This window comes from Dreissena polymorpha, chromosome 4 (assembly GCF_020536995.1).
Source record: "Dreissena polymorpha isolate Duluth1 chromosome 4, UMN_Dpol_1.0, whole genome shotgun sequence".
Taxonomy (NCBI): domain Eukaryota; kingdom Metazoa; phylum Mollusca; class Bivalvia; order Myida; family Dreissenidae; genus Dreissena; species Dreissena polymorpha.
Window position 1 is genome coordinate 91,384,544 of NC_068358.1, and position 18,695 is coordinate 91,403,238.

At 36.2% G+C, this 18,695-nt stretch overlaps 1 protein-coding gene across 4 annotated transcripts in view; it reads left to right on the forward strand.

The window, feature by feature from the left end:
* Positions 1-18,419, forward strand: part of LOC127879478 (poly(A) RNA polymerase gld-2 homolog A-like) — a 27,545-nt gene extending 9,126 nt beyond the window's left edge. For 2 of the 4 annotated variants that reach the window (XM_052426328.1, XM_052426329.1), the window contains exons 3-14: positions 21-189; positions 961-1,075; positions 5,800-5,914; positions 6,710-6,801; positions 7,870-7,933; positions 9,269-9,335; positions 9,948-10,024; positions 12,459-12,587; positions 13,307-13,353; positions 14,141-14,271; positions 16,148-16,260; positions 17,777-18,419. In XM_052426328.1, coding sequence (XP_052282288.1) covers positions 21-189; positions 961-1,075; positions 5,800-5,914; positions 6,710-6,801; positions 7,870-7,933; positions 9,269-9,335; positions 9,948-10,024; positions 12,459-12,587; positions 13,307-13,353; positions 14,141-14,271; positions 16,148-16,260; positions 17,777-17,916 — 1,259 coding nt within the window. In that variant the 3' untranslated portion in view covers positions 17,917-18,419. The remainder of the gene's footprint in view (positions 1-20; positions 190-960; positions 1,076-5,799; positions 5,915-6,709; positions 6,802-7,869; positions 7,934-9,268; positions 9,336-9,947; positions 10,025-12,458; positions 12,588-13,306; positions 13,354-14,140; positions 14,272-16,147; positions 16,261-17,776) is intronic. The other 2 variants (XM_052426330.1, XM_052426331.1) reach the window with 2 other exon arrangements.
* Positions 18,420-18,695: the final 276 nt, after the last annotated feature.

An 18,695-nucleotide genomic window follows, 5' to 3' on the forward strand; every position in this document is an offset into this window, starting at 1 on the left:
ATATTTTCTTATGCTAATAATTTCAGGAATGCCTAGAGTACATCAGTGGAACAACCAGCCAAGTGTCAATTACCCCACTCCAGTTGTGTACCCACAAACGTCAGGGTTCCCATCACAGTCTAACAGAAAGTCTGCATTTATCTCACACCAGAGAGATGGCCCCAATCCTCTTGTTCACACGCCAGGAAAGTATGTGTATTGGAAACCTTATGACTTTTTTACTTTATCAGGGGCTGAAGTAGGCCTATTTCCATATGTCAATAAGTTTGCAATGATGCATTTTTCTCCAAATTTCAAGTTAAACATAGAATTTAAGAAAATGTCTTCCCATTCTCTCAGCTCTCTTGATGAAATAAAATTCTCCAAAAGGGAATGCAAGGTTCTCTCCTCAGATCAAGAAAAAGACCTGACTGTATGAGTGTGCAGGCTCATATGCAGTAATCAACTTTCAGTGGCCTTGGAGCAGTACTCTGATACTAGTTGGCTAAGCAAGAGGCAATTAAGATTTTTTCAAAAATGTTGCATGGCAGCTTTTGCCTTTAAATGTCCTGGGAAAAACACTAGCAAAGGGTAGATTTTGAGCTTAAACATTAAAAGTGGCATAAAAATTGTGATTGTATATGTTGATATTAATGTGAAAAGGATGTGAAAGATTCTGTAGTTACTAAGTATTGTTCAATTGAGCATTATAAGAAATTATATTTTTAGATATTTTTTTCTTGACAAAAAACTATGCAAGATTGAATTGTGACAAGTACCCCCACTATAATTATCTTACGGGTATTTGTTCTCCCTTCTTACAATTTCTTAACGATATTTGGACATTTCTAAAGGTTATCATCTAAAAACGGGAGCTCTGAATTCAGATTCAGTTCATTGTTTGGGATCATTACCTTAAGCAACTAAACAGAAAGTATTGCAGTAACATATTTATGGAAACGAAGCTTTGTTGATTTGCAGACGATCACATGACAGAATATCTTCTAGTACAGTAAAAATTACAGATGAACCAACATTAAAGAAGAAAAGAACAGAAAGATTGCCGCCATCAATAAAAAACGACCTGAATGGCACGGTAATCAAATAATTATACCTTTATGAACACAGTTTTGAAGGGTTATATAGGAGTGAGTTTGTCTGTCGGATAGTTGTCATGTTTTCCGGAATATTACTCAAGGATGGCTTAAAACTGTCAAACTATGTTTGGTACATACAGTCAAAACTGAGAACAGTTGTCAGTCAAGGGAAATCAGTCAAAGGCTCATTGCCAATAACTAAGCCTAAGCATATTAACATAAATAATTTCTATTTAATAATACAGAATAATGTTTTATAAATTGATTTAACAGTGTTTTTTTCATTCAAAATCAGGTCCGGTAATCAGCCATATTCCCAATTGAAAAAAGTATATATTTTTCCCAAATGGAAGCTAAAAATTCCCAATGAGAGGTTTCCAAATTTCATTTTTATTCTTTTATGCCCCCTTTCGAAGAAAAGGGGGTATATAGTTTACGCACTGTCCGTCTGTCTGTCAGTCTGTAACACTTTTCGTGTCCCCTCTCTAATTCAAATAGTTTTCATCCGATCTTTACGAAACTTGGTCAGAAGTTGTATCTAGACAATATCTAGGTCAAGATCGAATATGGGTCATGCCGGGTCAAAAACTAGGTCACAGGGTCGAAAAAACAAATCCAAGGGAAGTAATAAGCTTTAAATGGACATAATTATCAGACCTGCCAAATTATATATTTTTGTTAAATAAATCAAAGCGGTGCAATAGGCGGCATTGTGTTTCTTGCAAACACATCGTGGTAAAAGGTCAAGGTCATCCTTCAAGGTCTAAGGTCAAAAATACAAATCCAAGGGAAGTAATAAGCTTTAAAGGGAGATAATTATTCAATATTGAACATAGCAACTTGATATTTGGCATGCATGTGTATCTCATGGAGCTGCACATTTTGAGTGGTGAATCTACAGTCACCGTAGTGGCTTTTAATTATTTGCTACTAAAAATAAAGATTTGTTAGAGACAATTATTTTCAAGGGAAGTAATTTATATAATTATAAGGATGGAAGATGAAAAGTTCTTTTCACAGATACTGTACAGATGTTTTATTTTGATTAATTATAACATAAATGATTGATTTGTCAAAGTTTTTTTTATGTCCCCCACCATTATAGTGGGGGACATATTGTTTTTGCCCTGTCTGTTGGTTGGTTGGTCTGTTGGTTTGCGCCAACTTTAACATTTGCAATAACTTTTGCAATATTGAAGATAGCAACTTGATATTTGGCATGCATATGTATCTCATGGAGCTGCACATTTTGAGTGGTGAAAGGTCATGGTCAAAGGTCAAATATATAGCTTCAAAGCGGCGCAAAATGGGACAAAGTGTTCCTGACAAACACATATCTTGTTAAATGATATAATTATCATTTCTTTCCTGTACTCAGGGTTCTCAATAACTTTTAAGCCAACATGCCAAAATGTGAAACCAACAGGCCTTTTAGAGGGGTTCGGAATTGTGCGCTTGATTTCCTGCATTTTGGGCCAATTTATGGCTATTTTAATGGTCAACAAGGCACTTATATTTGAGCATTTTTTGTGCATTTTATGAAGTTTAGCTTTTTAAACTAACAACACTTTTGTAAAATTTTAACTCATATAAAATGCAATTTTTCACGAAGTGTATCATAATTCGGATACATACGACTTTCGGTTACGTAATTGCACTAGATTTTTAGGGTCAATTTTTATGGGTTTTTTGCACAAGGTTCCAATTTGGACATTCTATTCTGATAAGAAAAAAAAATCGATTTTGGATTGGGAATTGGGCCTAAATTGGGCCCTACAGGAATGGGGAAAAGGCCTGATCGTCCTTCTGCCATGAACATTTTGCGTGGCACTTCTTGTTTGAAACGTAACTGAATTAAAACAAACTTTCACAACAACAAAAACTTTGCATTAACACAAAGAACACAAGCAATCAGGAACAAAAATTCACCATGTGATGAAAAGAATGTCAAAATATTTTACTGGTTTTTGACCGATTCCAATTTTCGCCATTTCATTGTTGTTGTTGTTGTAATGCATTAAGGGAGATAATGAAGCGAAGTCTTTGCTTAATAGCAAAAAGGAGCAAAATTACCAAAAAGACACGCACATTTTGGAAAGTAAATTGCCGATTTTCCGAATCTGAGCGATTTTCAACCGGCCAAAATCTGATTTCTAATGGCTGATTTTGCCGGCGGCTGGCTCTTATTGAGAACCCTGGTACTAATTTGTGAATGGTAGGGTTCATTACATACTTGTGAACTTATGTCCATAGATACATGATGAACTCTGGCTATGATCTCTTTGATAAACCACGGGCCTTGGTTGTCAGTGATGTTTGACTTGGTCATTCTTGACTGTCTACAGACCCCCCCCCCCCCTCCCCCCCTGGTTGGATTGGACAAAATCCAAGGGATGTAATAAGCTTTAAAGGGAGAGGATTCCTATACCTGCAATATGATAAATAGAAATTTTATTTCAAAGCGGCGCAGTAGGGGGCGTTGTGATTCTGACGAACACATACATGTATCTTGTTTAGATCTCAATATTCTGTTCATCTTCCATCCTTATAAGTTCAACCTTAGTAAATATAATGCTGAAAACATGTGTATTCTCACTTTTGAAGCATTTTTAGCAAAACAACCCTAATTACCCAATTTTAGTCAAAATGTTACAAATTTTTCCAATCCAAAGGGACCGAGCCTCAAAATGGTGAGAAAAAAAACACTGTTTAATTTCATAACTTTAAAAAACTGAATCTATGACTTTATCAACGATAGAATTGTTGTTTACTCATGCATTTCGTTTGTTAAGTAAATCCGACAGTTCGTATTACTTACCTTTATTGGGAAGTAGGATTGTCATGTGTCATTGACGTCACGTCCGAACAAATATAAAAGCTGATTCGCTGTCATAAACCGAAAGTACGGTACGGTATAAATATATCGTTCTAATTCGAAGAAAAAGACGCCAAAATCTTGTTACAAAATATTTAGTTTGTTATAACAGTTGCAATGCAATGTCAAGGTTTCCAGAACAGACGATCACGAATCCTTTTATAGCCTTCTAATAATAACACTTGCCAGCTTGGTGTTGTTTTGAACACCTTATCAGCAACAAAGATCTATTGACTTTGTCACGCGCTCATGCTTAGTCATCATGAATGCAGCCGATAATTGCTACTAATACACATTCTTATTGTTACGTGCACCTGTTTCAGTTGTGTTCTTGATTTTCACAACTCAGTCTGAAGGAGGGCATATATTGATTGGACCGTCCGTCTGTCTGTCTTTTTGTCACACTTTGCAATTAGGTTTTGAAAAATGCTCATAACTTCTATGTCCCTTCGGATAGCAGCTTGATATTTGGCATGCATGTGTTTTTCATGGAGCTGCACATTTTGAGTGGTGAAAGGTCATTCTTCAATGTCAAAGGTCAAATATATGGCTTCAAAGAGGCGGAGAAGGGGGCATTGTGTTTCTGACAAGCACATATCTTGTTTCAGTTCAAACATGACTTAGGGAGTGAAATATGCTGGCTGTTGGCTGTTATGGATTATTTACCGTTATTCTCGTGTGTAATATAGAGTTTTTTTTGTTGGGGGAATCCAGACTGACCGTTGTCTGCAATTGACCGTTATTTTCAAGTGACTGTTAGGTCAGTTTTGACTATACCATCAATAATATTATCAAATGCAAGTCAATTTTGATTTTTCATGATAAAACATCAAATAATGAATGTGTTACAAACAGTTTGTAACTTTCCTGAACAGAACAGACCTGGTGAACTTCTTGTTATCACCAGTCGTCTGTCATTTACCATGTGAACATTCTAGAGGTCACATTTATTGCTCAATCTTCATGAAACATGGACCCAACATTTGTAACAAAAAATTATCTATGATTGTTTTCTGAAGCCTACATTTTTCTTGGGCTGATGGTTGGTTGGTATTTTTGCATTTCTAAAAACATTACAAATAACAGACTTGTTTGCCCTCTTGGATTTGGGTTTATCATTTTAATTTCTTCTTCAATATTCTTGTATTTGTAAGTTTTGTGCATTTTTTAGCCGACTATTATATATGAAATATATATAGTGGAGCTATCCTACTCACCCCAGTGTCGGCGTTGCCGTTCCCATTCCCGTGTCCATTTGCGAGCAAATGTTAAAGTTTGCATACTACCCCAAATATATTCAATGTCCTTTGACATATTGCTTTCATATTTTGCATACTTGTTAACAATCATGACACCAACCTATAAACAAGAGCAGACAACTGTATCAAGCTTTTTGACTCTATGTTAAAGTTTGACGAAACAACACTTACCTTACATACCACAATGCACCAATGCACTCTACCCAAACCATCCCCCACGCTTCCCCCCCCCCCCCCCCCCCCCCCAAAAAAATAATGTGTTTTCTTAATTTGAAAGATCATCTATTAAATGATCACACACCCACATTATACAAATATACCCCCCCCCCCCCCCCCTCTCCATGATGGCTTACGTTATACTGTCAAGCACTCGGATAGTCGAGCACGCTGTCCTCTGACAGCTCTTGTCTTTGAATCTTATAATGTATGTTATGAAATTAATTCTGTATTATTATTAGTATTTCAAATATTATCTATATATCATGTAAGTGCACAAGACAGACCAGATATCTTAAGCATGCTCAATACTCCATAGTTCAAAGTCTTGTTTTTTTGTGTGTCAAATCTTTTATTTGTATCAATGCTGCAGATAACATCTGAGATATGGCGATACTTTGAACAGTACAAACAGTCAGATGAGAATTACGAACACAAGGTGGATCTGAGGAACGCTTTGTATGCAGTCTTCAAGGAAATATTCCCATGTAAGAAAACAGTAGAAAAAAAACTAGAAAAAACAACATATTTAATGACAGATAATTTAACCGAAAAGTATTAAAAACTACAAAACTCTAATCATTACTCTGTAACTGTCTAGCCTAGTCAGCATTATGAAACTTATGATCATTTGAGTTGTGCATTGTAATGCTGATAGCGCTCAATCCATTTCATGCCTTGAAATATGCCAAACTAAAACACAATTAATTTTAGTTTAAACCTATTTATTTTAGCTTGATTGCATCAAAAGCCAGAGGCTTATTAAAATGCTCAAGAGTCTGTTTCCTCTGTAGAACCAGTACTTGGTGTTTCACGAGTCTGTTTCCTCGGTAGAACCAGTACTTGGTGTTGAGTCTGTTTCCTCGGTAGAACCAGTACTTGGTGTTGAGTCTGTTTCCTCGGTAGAACCAGTACTTGATGTTTTTAGAGAAATATCTAAAGAATAATCACACAGTGAGGATCTAACCTGTGACCTCACAGTCACTAGTTGTGTATGATATACGGTACACTGTATGAAATGTGTGACACTGTATGGTATATGTTACACTGTAGTGTATGTTAATTGGTTCACTGTATGATATGCGGTACTCTATATTTTATGTGGTACTTTGGCTGTTATGTGGTTCTTACTAACTTAGTATGTTAAATGGTATTCACTATTCTGTATGTTATTTGGTACTCTGTATGTTATTTGGTATTTTGTATGTTATGTGGAAACATTTATGAAGTGTGTGGTGTTCTGTATGTTATGTGCTACTCTGTATGTCCAGTGATCCTTTCAGTCTGTGGGCTGTACATGGTGGGATCCTCCATGAGTGGGTTTGCCACAAAGACCAGCGATATGGACCTGTGTCTCATGGTCAGCAATCAACAGGTAGGAACCCAGCAAAAGTGTCAGCTGAACTTGTGATATTTTGTTTTGGATATCGGACTTTCATATTGAGTGCATCTTAAATAACCTGAGGCATCAGACTTTCCAATTATTTGTATGTGTTTAGCAATTTTAAAATGTGTACTGGCACAAGAATAATGTGTGAATTTGCTTATGGTTACCAGTTTTTAGCGAGGCTGTTTTCGAGAGAAAACCCGAGCTATTGTCATAGCCAGCTCGTCGTGTCGTGTCGTCAGCCGGCGTAGTGCTAAAACCTTAAAAGTGGCTCTAAAATCAAAGTGCTTCCACCTTCAACTTTTAAACTTCATATGTAGATGCACCTTGATGAGTTCTACACGCCACACCCATTTTTGGGTCACTAGGTCAAAGGTCAAGGTCAGTGTGACCTCTAAAAACAAAAAAATTCTGACAAGCTTTCGCAGCCGAGCGTGGCACCCGTTTTGCGGTGCTCTTGTTCAATTGAACTGTACTGAGTTTGTAGCAGTATGCATACAAAATTAGTTTTGGGTTAACACCCATTTTTGGGTCACTAGGTCAAAGGTCAACGTCACTGTGACCTCTAAAAAAAAAATTCTGACAAGCTTTCGCAGCCGAGCGTGGCACCCGTTCTGCGGTGCTCTTGTTCAATTGAACTGTACCGAGTTTGTAGCAGTTTGCATACAAAATGAGTTTTGGGTTAATGTCTTGCCTTAGATGGTTTATCGCATCCTTCATTTCACCCACAACTAATATAAGTTCAGTCTTATATGGCCACAATGTGCATATTTTGATCCCAAATTGTTGGACGGAGAAGCACTGTACGAAAGATCAGTGGATTGCAAGTGCATTCCTGGCCTGGCTTGGTGTGGAATAGGTCGTGCAATTCTTTTACGGCAATTTTATCCCTTCATCTCATTTAAGTATGACAGTTGTCAATTACTTGCATAAATATGTGCCCTTAATACTGTTTAACACACTAACCCAGTAAAAGCGTGCCTTAATAGCCGTTTTATGGAAAATCCAACTAAACAAACTGAGTCAAAAGTGTGTCTACTGTGATTTGTTCAACAGATTGATGGTAAAAGGGAAGCAGTGGAAATCCTGATGGCAATACAGACAGCGTTGAGACGATCAAGTAGGTACTGGTAATATGTAGAAGGAAAGGGAGACGATCAAGAAGGTACTGGTAATATGTAGAAGGAAAGGGAGATGATCAAGTAGGTACTGGTAATATGTAAAAGGAAGAGAGATGATCAAGTAATAACAGGTAATATGTAGAAGGAAGGGGAGACAATCAAGTAGGTACTGGTAATATGTGAAAGGAAGAGAGATGATCAAGTAGGTACTGGTAATATGTAGAAGGAGGGGAAGACAATCAAGTAGGTACTGGTTATATGTAGAAGGAAGGGGAAACAACAAAAGTTCATGGAGATGAGTTATGGACTGTAGGACTGCGCTTGTGTTCGTGTAGGTGATGTATTTAGGTTGAATTGGGTCTTTTCAAAACTGTTTTATCTTTCTTCAATCTGTGGACATAAGTTTTAACAGATTGAAAACATTTATAAATATATTTGAGCTGTGCTATTGGAAAACCATTTTAAATGAATGTGCATATAGTATTGCCCAAGATTTTCGTGTGATGTCTGCACAGGCTAATCAGGGACAAGCCAGTTCGCCTGAACTGGATTTTCTTTTCAGATTTTCCTATGAAAATTTCCATAAAAAAGGGAAAGTAGAGTCCCCGGTCATCCTGTGAGGACTTCATTATACTAATCTGAGACAATGCTTAAAGCCGTGCTTAAAGCCCAATTTCCCAGAGGGCGTCCTCATTTGGTTTGTAGGCTAAAGGAATGACTAAATGATATTGGCATAACAAACTGGTTTAAGTCTGTCTGAAATTTTAACTCTTCCACAACATTCTATTACAATTTATATGAATGATAAATACAGATATTCAATTTGATGTGAACGCATGACATCATACACATAATGTAAGGTCACTTACTCAGTTCATATAGGTCGACTGAAATTTAGTATAATCCTGCCTCTTGTTGTACTTAATACTTCTACTGACCTGGTATTCATTTGCTGTATATTGCAAGGTTATGAGCTGCGTCGTTAATTTTTTTTTAGTATTTTGCCTTGTGAGGCCTCCCTGTCCGCTATGAAGTTTCCTATAAAGGTTTTGTTGTCTCATTAGTAACCATTATGACTCCTCATCAGACTGTACAGGTGCCGAGGCATTCCTGGAGCTGTGCTGTTCAGATATGTATGAGGTCCATTTTCCACGACGCGGCTCATGCATAACCCATAAAGACCACAAATCTTGCATGACTTTATGGCAGATACAGTAGCTCCTGACATGACTTCAGTAATAGGAAGGCTGGTCTAGAGATATGCTGGCCATGTAAGGCAAATACCCTTTTTGCAAAATGCGGCTTTTAAGTCACTGATTGCACCCTTGTTTCAGAGTTTGTACGCAAGGCACAGGTGATAAGAGCTAGAGTACCCATTCTCAAGTTCGAAGATTATTTACAGTAAGATTAAGTTCTTGTACGCATAATTAGTTGAAACATTTTTTTTTAGTTTTATTAGGTGCCTTACCAGAAAGTTGTTTGAAAGTGTAAAGGAATCGACATAGATTTCTATCCATCACTGTGTGTTGATTAATGGTCTACACTGCTGGTCCAATTGTGAGAAAACCTTTATTTTAAGCCAGTTTCAATTACATAAATTTATGGATATTAAGAACTGTTTTTAACTTGATACTTTTGTATAAAATAGCTTTTATGATTTGTGTTTCTATATACATACCTTTCATATAAAGCTTGTCATGTGAAAGTTTTGTGTTTTTATATTGCAAGTGTAAAAAAATAGAATAAGCTTATCCTTTTAAAACAAACTCATCATATTCAAGAAACTGTGGCCATTGTTTTACAAGCTGGTGAAGTTGATAATTCAGTAAAGTGCCATTCAATTGCCATCCCAATTAATGATTAAAAGTTGAATTTTGTATTGAATATAATATTCTAATGTTTTCATGATATTCTATGCAAATTATCAACATATTTTACAAAAAATTTCAACAGTATTTTTTGTGTGGCTTTGCATCTAGGAACATGTGTACTCATCAGCATTTGTTTTTCTAGTGGCATAGAGTGTGATCTCAACATCAACAATTCCGTTGGAATCAGAAACACACACTTACTGCGATACTACGCAGCCAGTAAGTACCAGTGTTCTTTCAGAATGTGTATGCCCCGGATCGAAAGATCGGGGGTATATTGTTTTTGGCCTGTCTGTCTGTCTGTCTGTCATTGTGTCAGTCAGTCATTGTATGTGTGTGTCACAAACTTTTACCTTGGTTAAAGTTTTATAACTTTTGCAATATTGAAGATAGCAACTTCATATTTGGCATGCATGTGTATCTCATGGAGCTGCACATTTTGAGTGGTGAAAAGTCAAGGTCAAAGGTCAAATATCATTGTATTTTTCGTTCCTAAAACTTTAACCTTCGTTAAAGTTTGGTCATAACTTTTTGAATATTGAAGATAGCAACTTGATATTTGGCATGCATGTGTATCTCATGGAGCTGCACATTTTGAGTGGCTAAAGGTCAAGATCAAGGTCATCGTTAAAGGTCAAAGGTCAAATTTATGGCTTCAAAGTGGCGCAATAGGGGGCATTGTGTTTCTGACAAACACTTCTCTTGTTATTAGCTCATCTATTTTTTGAAAAAAAAAAAAGAGCTATTGTCATCACCTTGGCGTCTGCGTCGGCGTCCGGTTAAGTTTTGCGTTTAGGTCCACTTTTCTCAGAAAGTATCAATGCTATTGCATTCAAACTTGGTACACTTACTTACTATTATGAGGGGACTGGGCAGGCAAAGTTAGATAACTCTGGTGTGCATTTTGACAGAATTATGTGCCCTTTTTATACTTAGAAAATTGAAAATTTTGGTAAAGTTTTGTGTTTAGGTCCATTTTATTCCTTAAGTATCAAAGCTATTGCTTTCATACTTGCAACACTTACTAACTATCATAAGGGGACTGTGCAGGCAAAGTAATGTAACTCTGACTGGCATTTTGGCAGAATTATGTGCTCTTTTTATACTTAGAAAATTGAAAATTTGGTTAAGTTTTGTGTTTAGGTCCACTTTATTCCTACAGTATCAAAGCTATTGCTTTCATACTTGCAACACTTATTAACTATCATAAGTTGACTGTGCACGCAAAGTTATGTAACTCTGACTGGCATTTGGACGGAATTATGGGCCCTTTAGACTTAGAAAATTGAAAATTTGGTGAAGTTTTGTGCTTTGGTCCACTTAACCCCTAAAGTATCATAGATATTGCTTTCATACTTGGAAGACTCGCAAACTATCATAAGGGTACAGTAAAGATCATCTCACAAATTACCACCACACCCTCACACTATACACCCCACCCCCAAATTTTAATTTTTTTTTTAAATGGTTAAAAAACACAAATATTTATTTTTATTATTTTATGTTTGAAATACCGTCCAACCATCGCACCCAAGAATCCCCCCCACCCCCCCCCCCCCCCCCTGAATTTTTTTTTTCTTTTCGCATTTTTGGGAAGATAGTGTAATAAATTCCACACCCCCACACTATACACCCCTCTTCACTACACCCCTCCCTCCTTTGTGATTGAAAATGAGAGTCCCTTCACCTTTAAAAAAAAAATAGATGCGCGGTCTGCACCCCCAAGGCGGTGCTCTTGTTTTATATTTTCACAGTATTTACAACAGTACCGTTTTTAGTATTTTTTAGTTGTGAAGATAGGTAAATGTAGGTAATATAATTTGACTTTCATATTTTAAGCTTTTTATTATACCAAATCATTGTTTAGTGTGTAAAACAAAATATTGATAAACTAAAATACCATACATAGAATACAGGTAAGTACATTTAGTATTGTTCTAGTAAGATGCAGTATTCCCAAAATAGAAAGTTTTGTTTTACTATGACATTAAAACTTCATAAGTAATTGTACACTACCTGCTTTTTCTTATGTAAAAGTGCTTGTAAAAATATTGATGGTCCACCTTTACTAAAGTATTTTTTTCTCAGTTTTACCCTGAAAGCATACACATATCTCCTATGTGCAGCACTTAACTCTTTCAGTGCTGGAACCGAATTTTGAAGGCCTTTGCAAACAGTCTGGATCCAGATGAGACGCCACAGAACGTGGCGTCTCATCAGGATCCAAACTGTTTGCTATTCTGATAGTATTCTTTGAAAAAAATTGAAGTAAAAGCTAATTTTAGAAATTCAGCAGAAGAAATTTTAGCAGACGACAAATTACCCAGCATGCAAAGGGTTAATAAAAATCTGGGAACAATGGGGCTTTATGCATGTGCGTAAAATGTCCCAGTGAGAATGTGCAGTCTGCATGTGCGTAAAATGTTGTCCCAGTGAGCATGTGCAGTCTGCACAAGCTTTTCAGGGACGACACTTTCTGCGTTTATGGAAATGTTCATTGTAGTCTCTACTTAACGAAAATCCTGTATGGGGAAAGTGTTTTCCCTGAATAGCCTGTGCAGACTGAACAGGCTAATCTGGGATAACACTGTACATATGCACTAAGCGCCATTTTCTCCGAGCTTGGTTTATATTTTCTCCAACTTAATACCAGTGGACTGGAGGGTGCGTCCTCTGATACTGTATGTGAAGAAGTGGGCACGGTTTCATGACATCAATGACGCCTCCAAGAAGACCATCTCCAGCTACTCTCTCTGCCTCATGCTGATCAACTATCTCCAGTGTAAGGCTGTGCTGTAGGGTATCAATGTTTTGTTTTCATCTTTTAGAGAATCATCTTATCTTTTTGGATTGGGAATAATCATGTTGTTTTCACTAAAATTGGAAGAATAATTTATTTATTTTTTGTAACAATGATATTTAAATTGAGGATTAAAGTGTTTTCAAAAATATATTTACTATTAAAAGGTTCAATGTATAGAGCTTAATGGGAGATGAGTTTCTTTTAATGATTTTTTTGTTGTTTGCTGGACACCTTCAATTTGTAATTTTAGGCTGTAATGTGGGGAAAATGTGTACTTTTTAAGATGGGGATTGGGGCACAATTTTGGCCCCAAATCTGACCAAGAAACTTATTGTTTGAATACTACAGTTTCAAATGGGGATTGTGCCAACATGCAAATATCCAACAAAGCATCGGCTTGCAAGCCCTTCTCTGGTTAATTTCAGACTGGGCTTTGCTCAGATTTTCAATTTCAAAACAGGTTTGTAACATTCTTGCTCATAAGTAATTACATAAGAATTCTGGCTTGCCTAATTCAGCTGCAAAATTTAATGAATTTAACAGTGTGTACCCCTATGTTTAAAACACAACACAAAGTACTTTTAATACGATGATACTTCACCTTTTATAGAGTTTCCTTTTTTTTTAACAGAGATAAAAGAAGCTTTTGTAAACCCTCTGTGTGTTGTATTAACACATAGTTGTATTTTCTTATTCAGCAGGTTGTGAACCGCCGGTGGTGGAGTCTGTGCAGAAACTGTATCCAGTAAGTGTTCCTCGCTTAATTGTCCCCTACCGGTGAAACCGGAGGGGACTTATGGTTTGCGCTCTGTCCGTCACACTTTCCTGGATCTTGCGATAACTTTAAAAGTTTGTCATATTTTTTCATGAAACTTGAAACATGGGAAGATGGCAACGTCAAAATTTCTGGTTGCTATGGCAACAAATTAATACAAAAAATCTGACAATGGTGGAGTTTCACCGGTAGGGGACAATATTGCTTGGCAATCTCTTGTTTACTTCATAGACTTATTCCATGTTGAAATTTTACTTATCTGAATGATGAGTGTTATTGTCTTCCATTGATGATTCATAACGTAACCCTCCATTACTGCTACCTGTTGTCATGCTTGTATTCAAATTTGAGAAGAGTCATTTTGTTGTCGATTTAAAAATTGTAAGAGAAGGTGTAGACACATGGTTTGTATGCATGGATACAGCTATGTTGCAGTTGTTGAATTGTTAGTGTATTTTTTTTATTTAAGCTGCTTGCAACATATTCATGTAACATTTATATAGCTAGACTTTTTGAAGAAATCTAGCTAATCTGCTTGCCCAGCCCTCCGCATAAGGGCTAGGTAAAAGCTTTTTGTAAGCTAGTTTCTCAGCAATGGATTTTCATGAATTGGGATGTGGGCTTGTGATCTCGCTGTATTTGTGTGAAAATGATTGTAAAAAATGATATTTTGACTAAAAGTGTCTTTTTAACGAAACTTGTTTTTAAATATTGCTTTTCTAATTTTGCCATGTCTTCAGTTTCTTTTTGTTTGCAGGACCTTTTTGAATATGGGGACGACATTCGGAACCTTCAGATGAATGTGAAGATTGAATTCAAGAGCAAGAACTCTGAAAGTTTAGGGGATTTGTTCCTTGGTTTCCTCAAATACTACAGTACAGAGTTTGAGTAAATAGATTTCTTCGAGTGTAAAGTTCATACCATGCCCCATATTTTGTCCCCACTTTTCATAGCTTACAACTTTGATTTCTAAATAATAGATTTTAATGCTACCTGAAAGGGTAGAATAGTATAGTCGCAATTTTGTGGATATGTTGAAATTCTAATTGTGATGGAATTGAAGTTGCATGGGTCTGTAATGCTCAATGTCCTTTCCTGCCTTCTGTCTATCCTTCCATCTTTCACACTTGTAGTCTTTGTGCAAGATCTCAATTACTGATGCTTGAAATTTGATGAAAGTTGACATTCAGTGTCCCTATAAGGTTGACATGTGCATCCTTGTAATGGTCATTCCATTGCAGTACTTGTTGATGGAGTGTTTCGATGTGGCCCTCACGTTTTCACACAAGTTGTCTTTCATTTATCATAAGAATTTGATGACCCTTGATATGCAGAATCCCAACAGAGGGTATCATTGTTAGGGCATTCCAGTCCAATTAATTTTCAGGAAGTAATTACAGTTTTATTATTAATAATATGTTGCTTTTTATTTACACTTTCAATCACAGACACTTAATGACCATATTTAATGAAAGTAGATATGCTAGACATAAGCATGGTTGCAAGGTTCGTCTGTCAAAAGATTTTTCAGGGAGGTATTGCCCTTTGAGTTTTTATATGTGATTTTCTTATGATCTCATGAAGTAATAATCAGAATTTCGTTAAGCTTTATACATGCTTCCCTTTAAGGGTTTACATTGGCAAATATTGTCAGATGGTTCAGCTCAATTGATTTTAAAGGGAGATATGGAATGTTAATAATAATTCCTTTTCACTTATGATCTTAGACACTAATATTCCACATTTTATAACACTTCATACCAAGCAACCCAATTGGCTCGACATGCGTATATTTTCAGGTTGTTCTGCTCTACCTATTTTTTAGGCAATCATTGCCATTTGGGTGATAATATAACATTTTCTACTGAATTTTACAGTTCTGTGTCAGAATTCTGGAACAAATCATCAGAATCTGATAAAACTTTATATGCAATATCTTTACATGGTGGAGTTTTGCAAATTGTCACGTCTTTCCACTCCTGTGAGTTTTCACTTGAGAGTTGTTGCCCTTAAACAATATTTTATTTTCACACTACTAGCCGTATAGTGATAAAGTTTATTATCTGTAAGCATCCATCATTTCACTGATGTTCTTGTTTTGGGTTAAATTAACTGCCGTAGTGCTTTATTGTATAGAAACTTCAGAACAACAAATAAAGGTCAGACTCCACAAGAATTTTAATGTATAAACAAAATGCAGAAAATAAAGCAATATTCAGCAATATCTACTTTGGTAATAATGTACTTCTTTATTGTCCCCTTCCGGTGAAACGGGAGGGGATATATGGTTTGTCACACTGTCAGTCTGTCACACTTTTCTGGATCCTGCGATAACTTTAAAAGTTCTTCATATTTTTTCATGAAAATTGAAACATGGATAGATGGCAATATGGAGATTATGCACGTCATTTCATTTTGTTCAAGATTTCTGGTTGCTATGGCAACAAATAAAAAAAAATAAAAAAATGGTGGAGTTTTACCGGTTGGCAATCTCTTGTTAATTATTCACAAGCAAACAATAAAAGCCTTGATTTCAATACATCAAATGGCATTTAAAGGTAGAACATGAAATATTAATATATCTCAGTACATTTAAATGGAACTCGCACTTTAATTAAAAATGACTTCACATGTTTTCTTCTATTCAGCTACACAATCTTCAATGTGCATGTCTGTTGAACTTGGCAACAAAGTAAAATTAACACCTAACCCTGTTTGTGTCCATTCAACATGACAGCCCAGTTTCTCTGTGTATATTTTTCAGTTTTGATCTTGATGTGGCCAGTGTGCGGCAGGGTTGTAGGCTGCCAATACACCTAGCCAAGACCTGGACACCATCAACTGAACTCTCCATGTGGAAGTGCCTCAAAGTGGAAGGTGAGCCGACAACTTTGGCAGTCTTAAAGAATTGTATGCTCATGATTTCCTTGCATAAGGGTGTGGGTTCCCTCCTTTTTATGCCCCTGAAGGAGGGCATATAGTGATCGGACTGTCCGTCCGTCTGTCTGTCAGTCTGTCTGTCCGTCACACTTTTGCGTTAAGGTTTTGAAAAATGCTCCTAACGTCTATGTTGCTTCAGATGTAACCTTCATATTTGGTATGCATGTGTATATGGACAAGGCCTTTCCATACGCACACAAATTTTGACGCCTTTGACCTTGAACTAAGGGTCTGCGTTTAGGTTTCGAAAAAGCGTTTTTCAGGAGCATATGTCTTCCTATGGAGACAGCTCTTGTTACATATTTTCTCAATTTCAACTTGGGCCTCCTGTTTCCTTAAAATAAAATGAGCCATGCTTTTTATTAGGGATGGCATCGAATACCAATATCGGTATTCGAATGTTCGCAAATTCATTCAATCGAATATTCGCATAAAACGGCTGGATTGATTTTACCTTGTTATGTGTTAATTTCCAGTGGTTTGTAAGTTATATCCGTTTGCTAAATACGAGGCTGTTTATTACCGTTGCCATCTAAAAATTGTACGCTGTCGACTAATACTATGACCGATACTGTGATCGGGCACAAATAGAATGAAAAACATCGTGTCATAGAATTTTATTTTTTATTGATTCCACAGATTTGTAGCAGACCGCGCATATGTAAAACTAAGTTTACACACATTACACGTTGCGGTCTTCTTATCCTCAGACCGTGTAAAGTATTCCATACTGCAGAAGGGGCTGGTGGCATTTTCAGATTTGAATTATGATTCCTTGATGATTGTTTAGTTTATATCATCTGTTCCTTTTGAGTAATTCACATATTTAAATGTCTGTTCAAACTGTGATCACAAAAACTAAATTATTATTCGCCAGTAAATTGAAGCCCTTAATTGGTACCTAATTGACAAACAACAGTTCGGTCCCTTTCTTATAGTAAGTATATTGCATTGCGCGATTTGAGTAATTCACACATTTTAATGGCTGTACATACTGTCAGCACAAAACTTAATTATTATTCGCCAGTCAATTGAAACCGTTAATTGGCACCCCATTGGCGAAAACAGTCGGGGCCTTTCTTAGAGCGTGTATATTGCATTGCGCAATCAACACTGATACGGGCGGCGTTATCAGTTTGACACGAAGAACGTCACGTCAAACATGTTACTTCCAGGTGATTTCGGTTGCTTTTTAGTAAGCGGTTCGCAGGTCATTAAATATTGGTGAAATTACGTTTGGATAAAATGCGAATATGCGAATATCATTTTTAATATTCGAATGCTGACCATTCAATCGAATATTCGATTATTCGAATAATTTTGCCATCCCTACTTTTTATCAAATAGGTAAAGATTCTCTGAAATTTAGGTAAAACTCACAGGTTAGTTACCTTATGTTATTAAATAATATTTGACAACAGGTATCAGCATATATGTGTGATTACTATTCCAGAGCCATTTGACAGAAGCAATACGGCGCGATCATGTTTCGATGAGGCGACATTTGCACGAGTGATGAGGGTGTTTGGTCGAAGCTTTCGGGCACTGAGCACAAAAAGAGATCCTATCGTCTTGTTTAACGAACCATTCTGATGCCTGTGCACTGTGATAATTAGTGACCTGCTTTGGATACCCGCTATGTGGCGACCAAAATTGCAATACTGAATAAATTGGTCAGCATAGCATTACATGAATATTTATGAACTATGAAAGCTGACTTTGTTTGTTTGTTCTTTTGTTATTTACATGAAGTGAGTGAAAGTGTTTAAAAAGATGGGGAAAAAAACAACTTGTGAGGATTCAGGAAGACTGTAACAATCATATTGCAGACATAAATTGCATAGTTTTTGTTCATTTATGTAATTTTTGCTGATATATTTTGGATGGTATGGGTTGATGCCAAGGAAAAAGTATCAAGTTGAAGTGTTTTTTGTTCTTCTTTTGGTTAAAAATAACACACATGTATAATATTTTGTACAGGTTTTTTTTTTTAATGTGCCGGCCTATGCTAAGCAAACATGTGTACAATGCTTTCAAATTTGTTAATATTTAACAAATAACATTGTTAATACTTTTAAATAAATATTATTTAATTATTTTGGTAATTGAGTTGTCCTATTTTTGTTGTACAACAGGAGCTGTTGTCATAATTATTGTGTAAGGGTTCATTTGGATTTTTGTTTCCATTCAATAATGTCTAGTAGCTGGAAGGATTTAAATGTTACATAAATTAATATTCTCCAAGGTCAGATGTGTCGAGTACATGTACATGGCCCATTCTTCTGTCAGGGGTTATGAACCCAATTACTAGTCAATGTAATAAAAATTGGTTCCATAACCTCAAACACTGTAGAAGTCACATCTCATGCTCA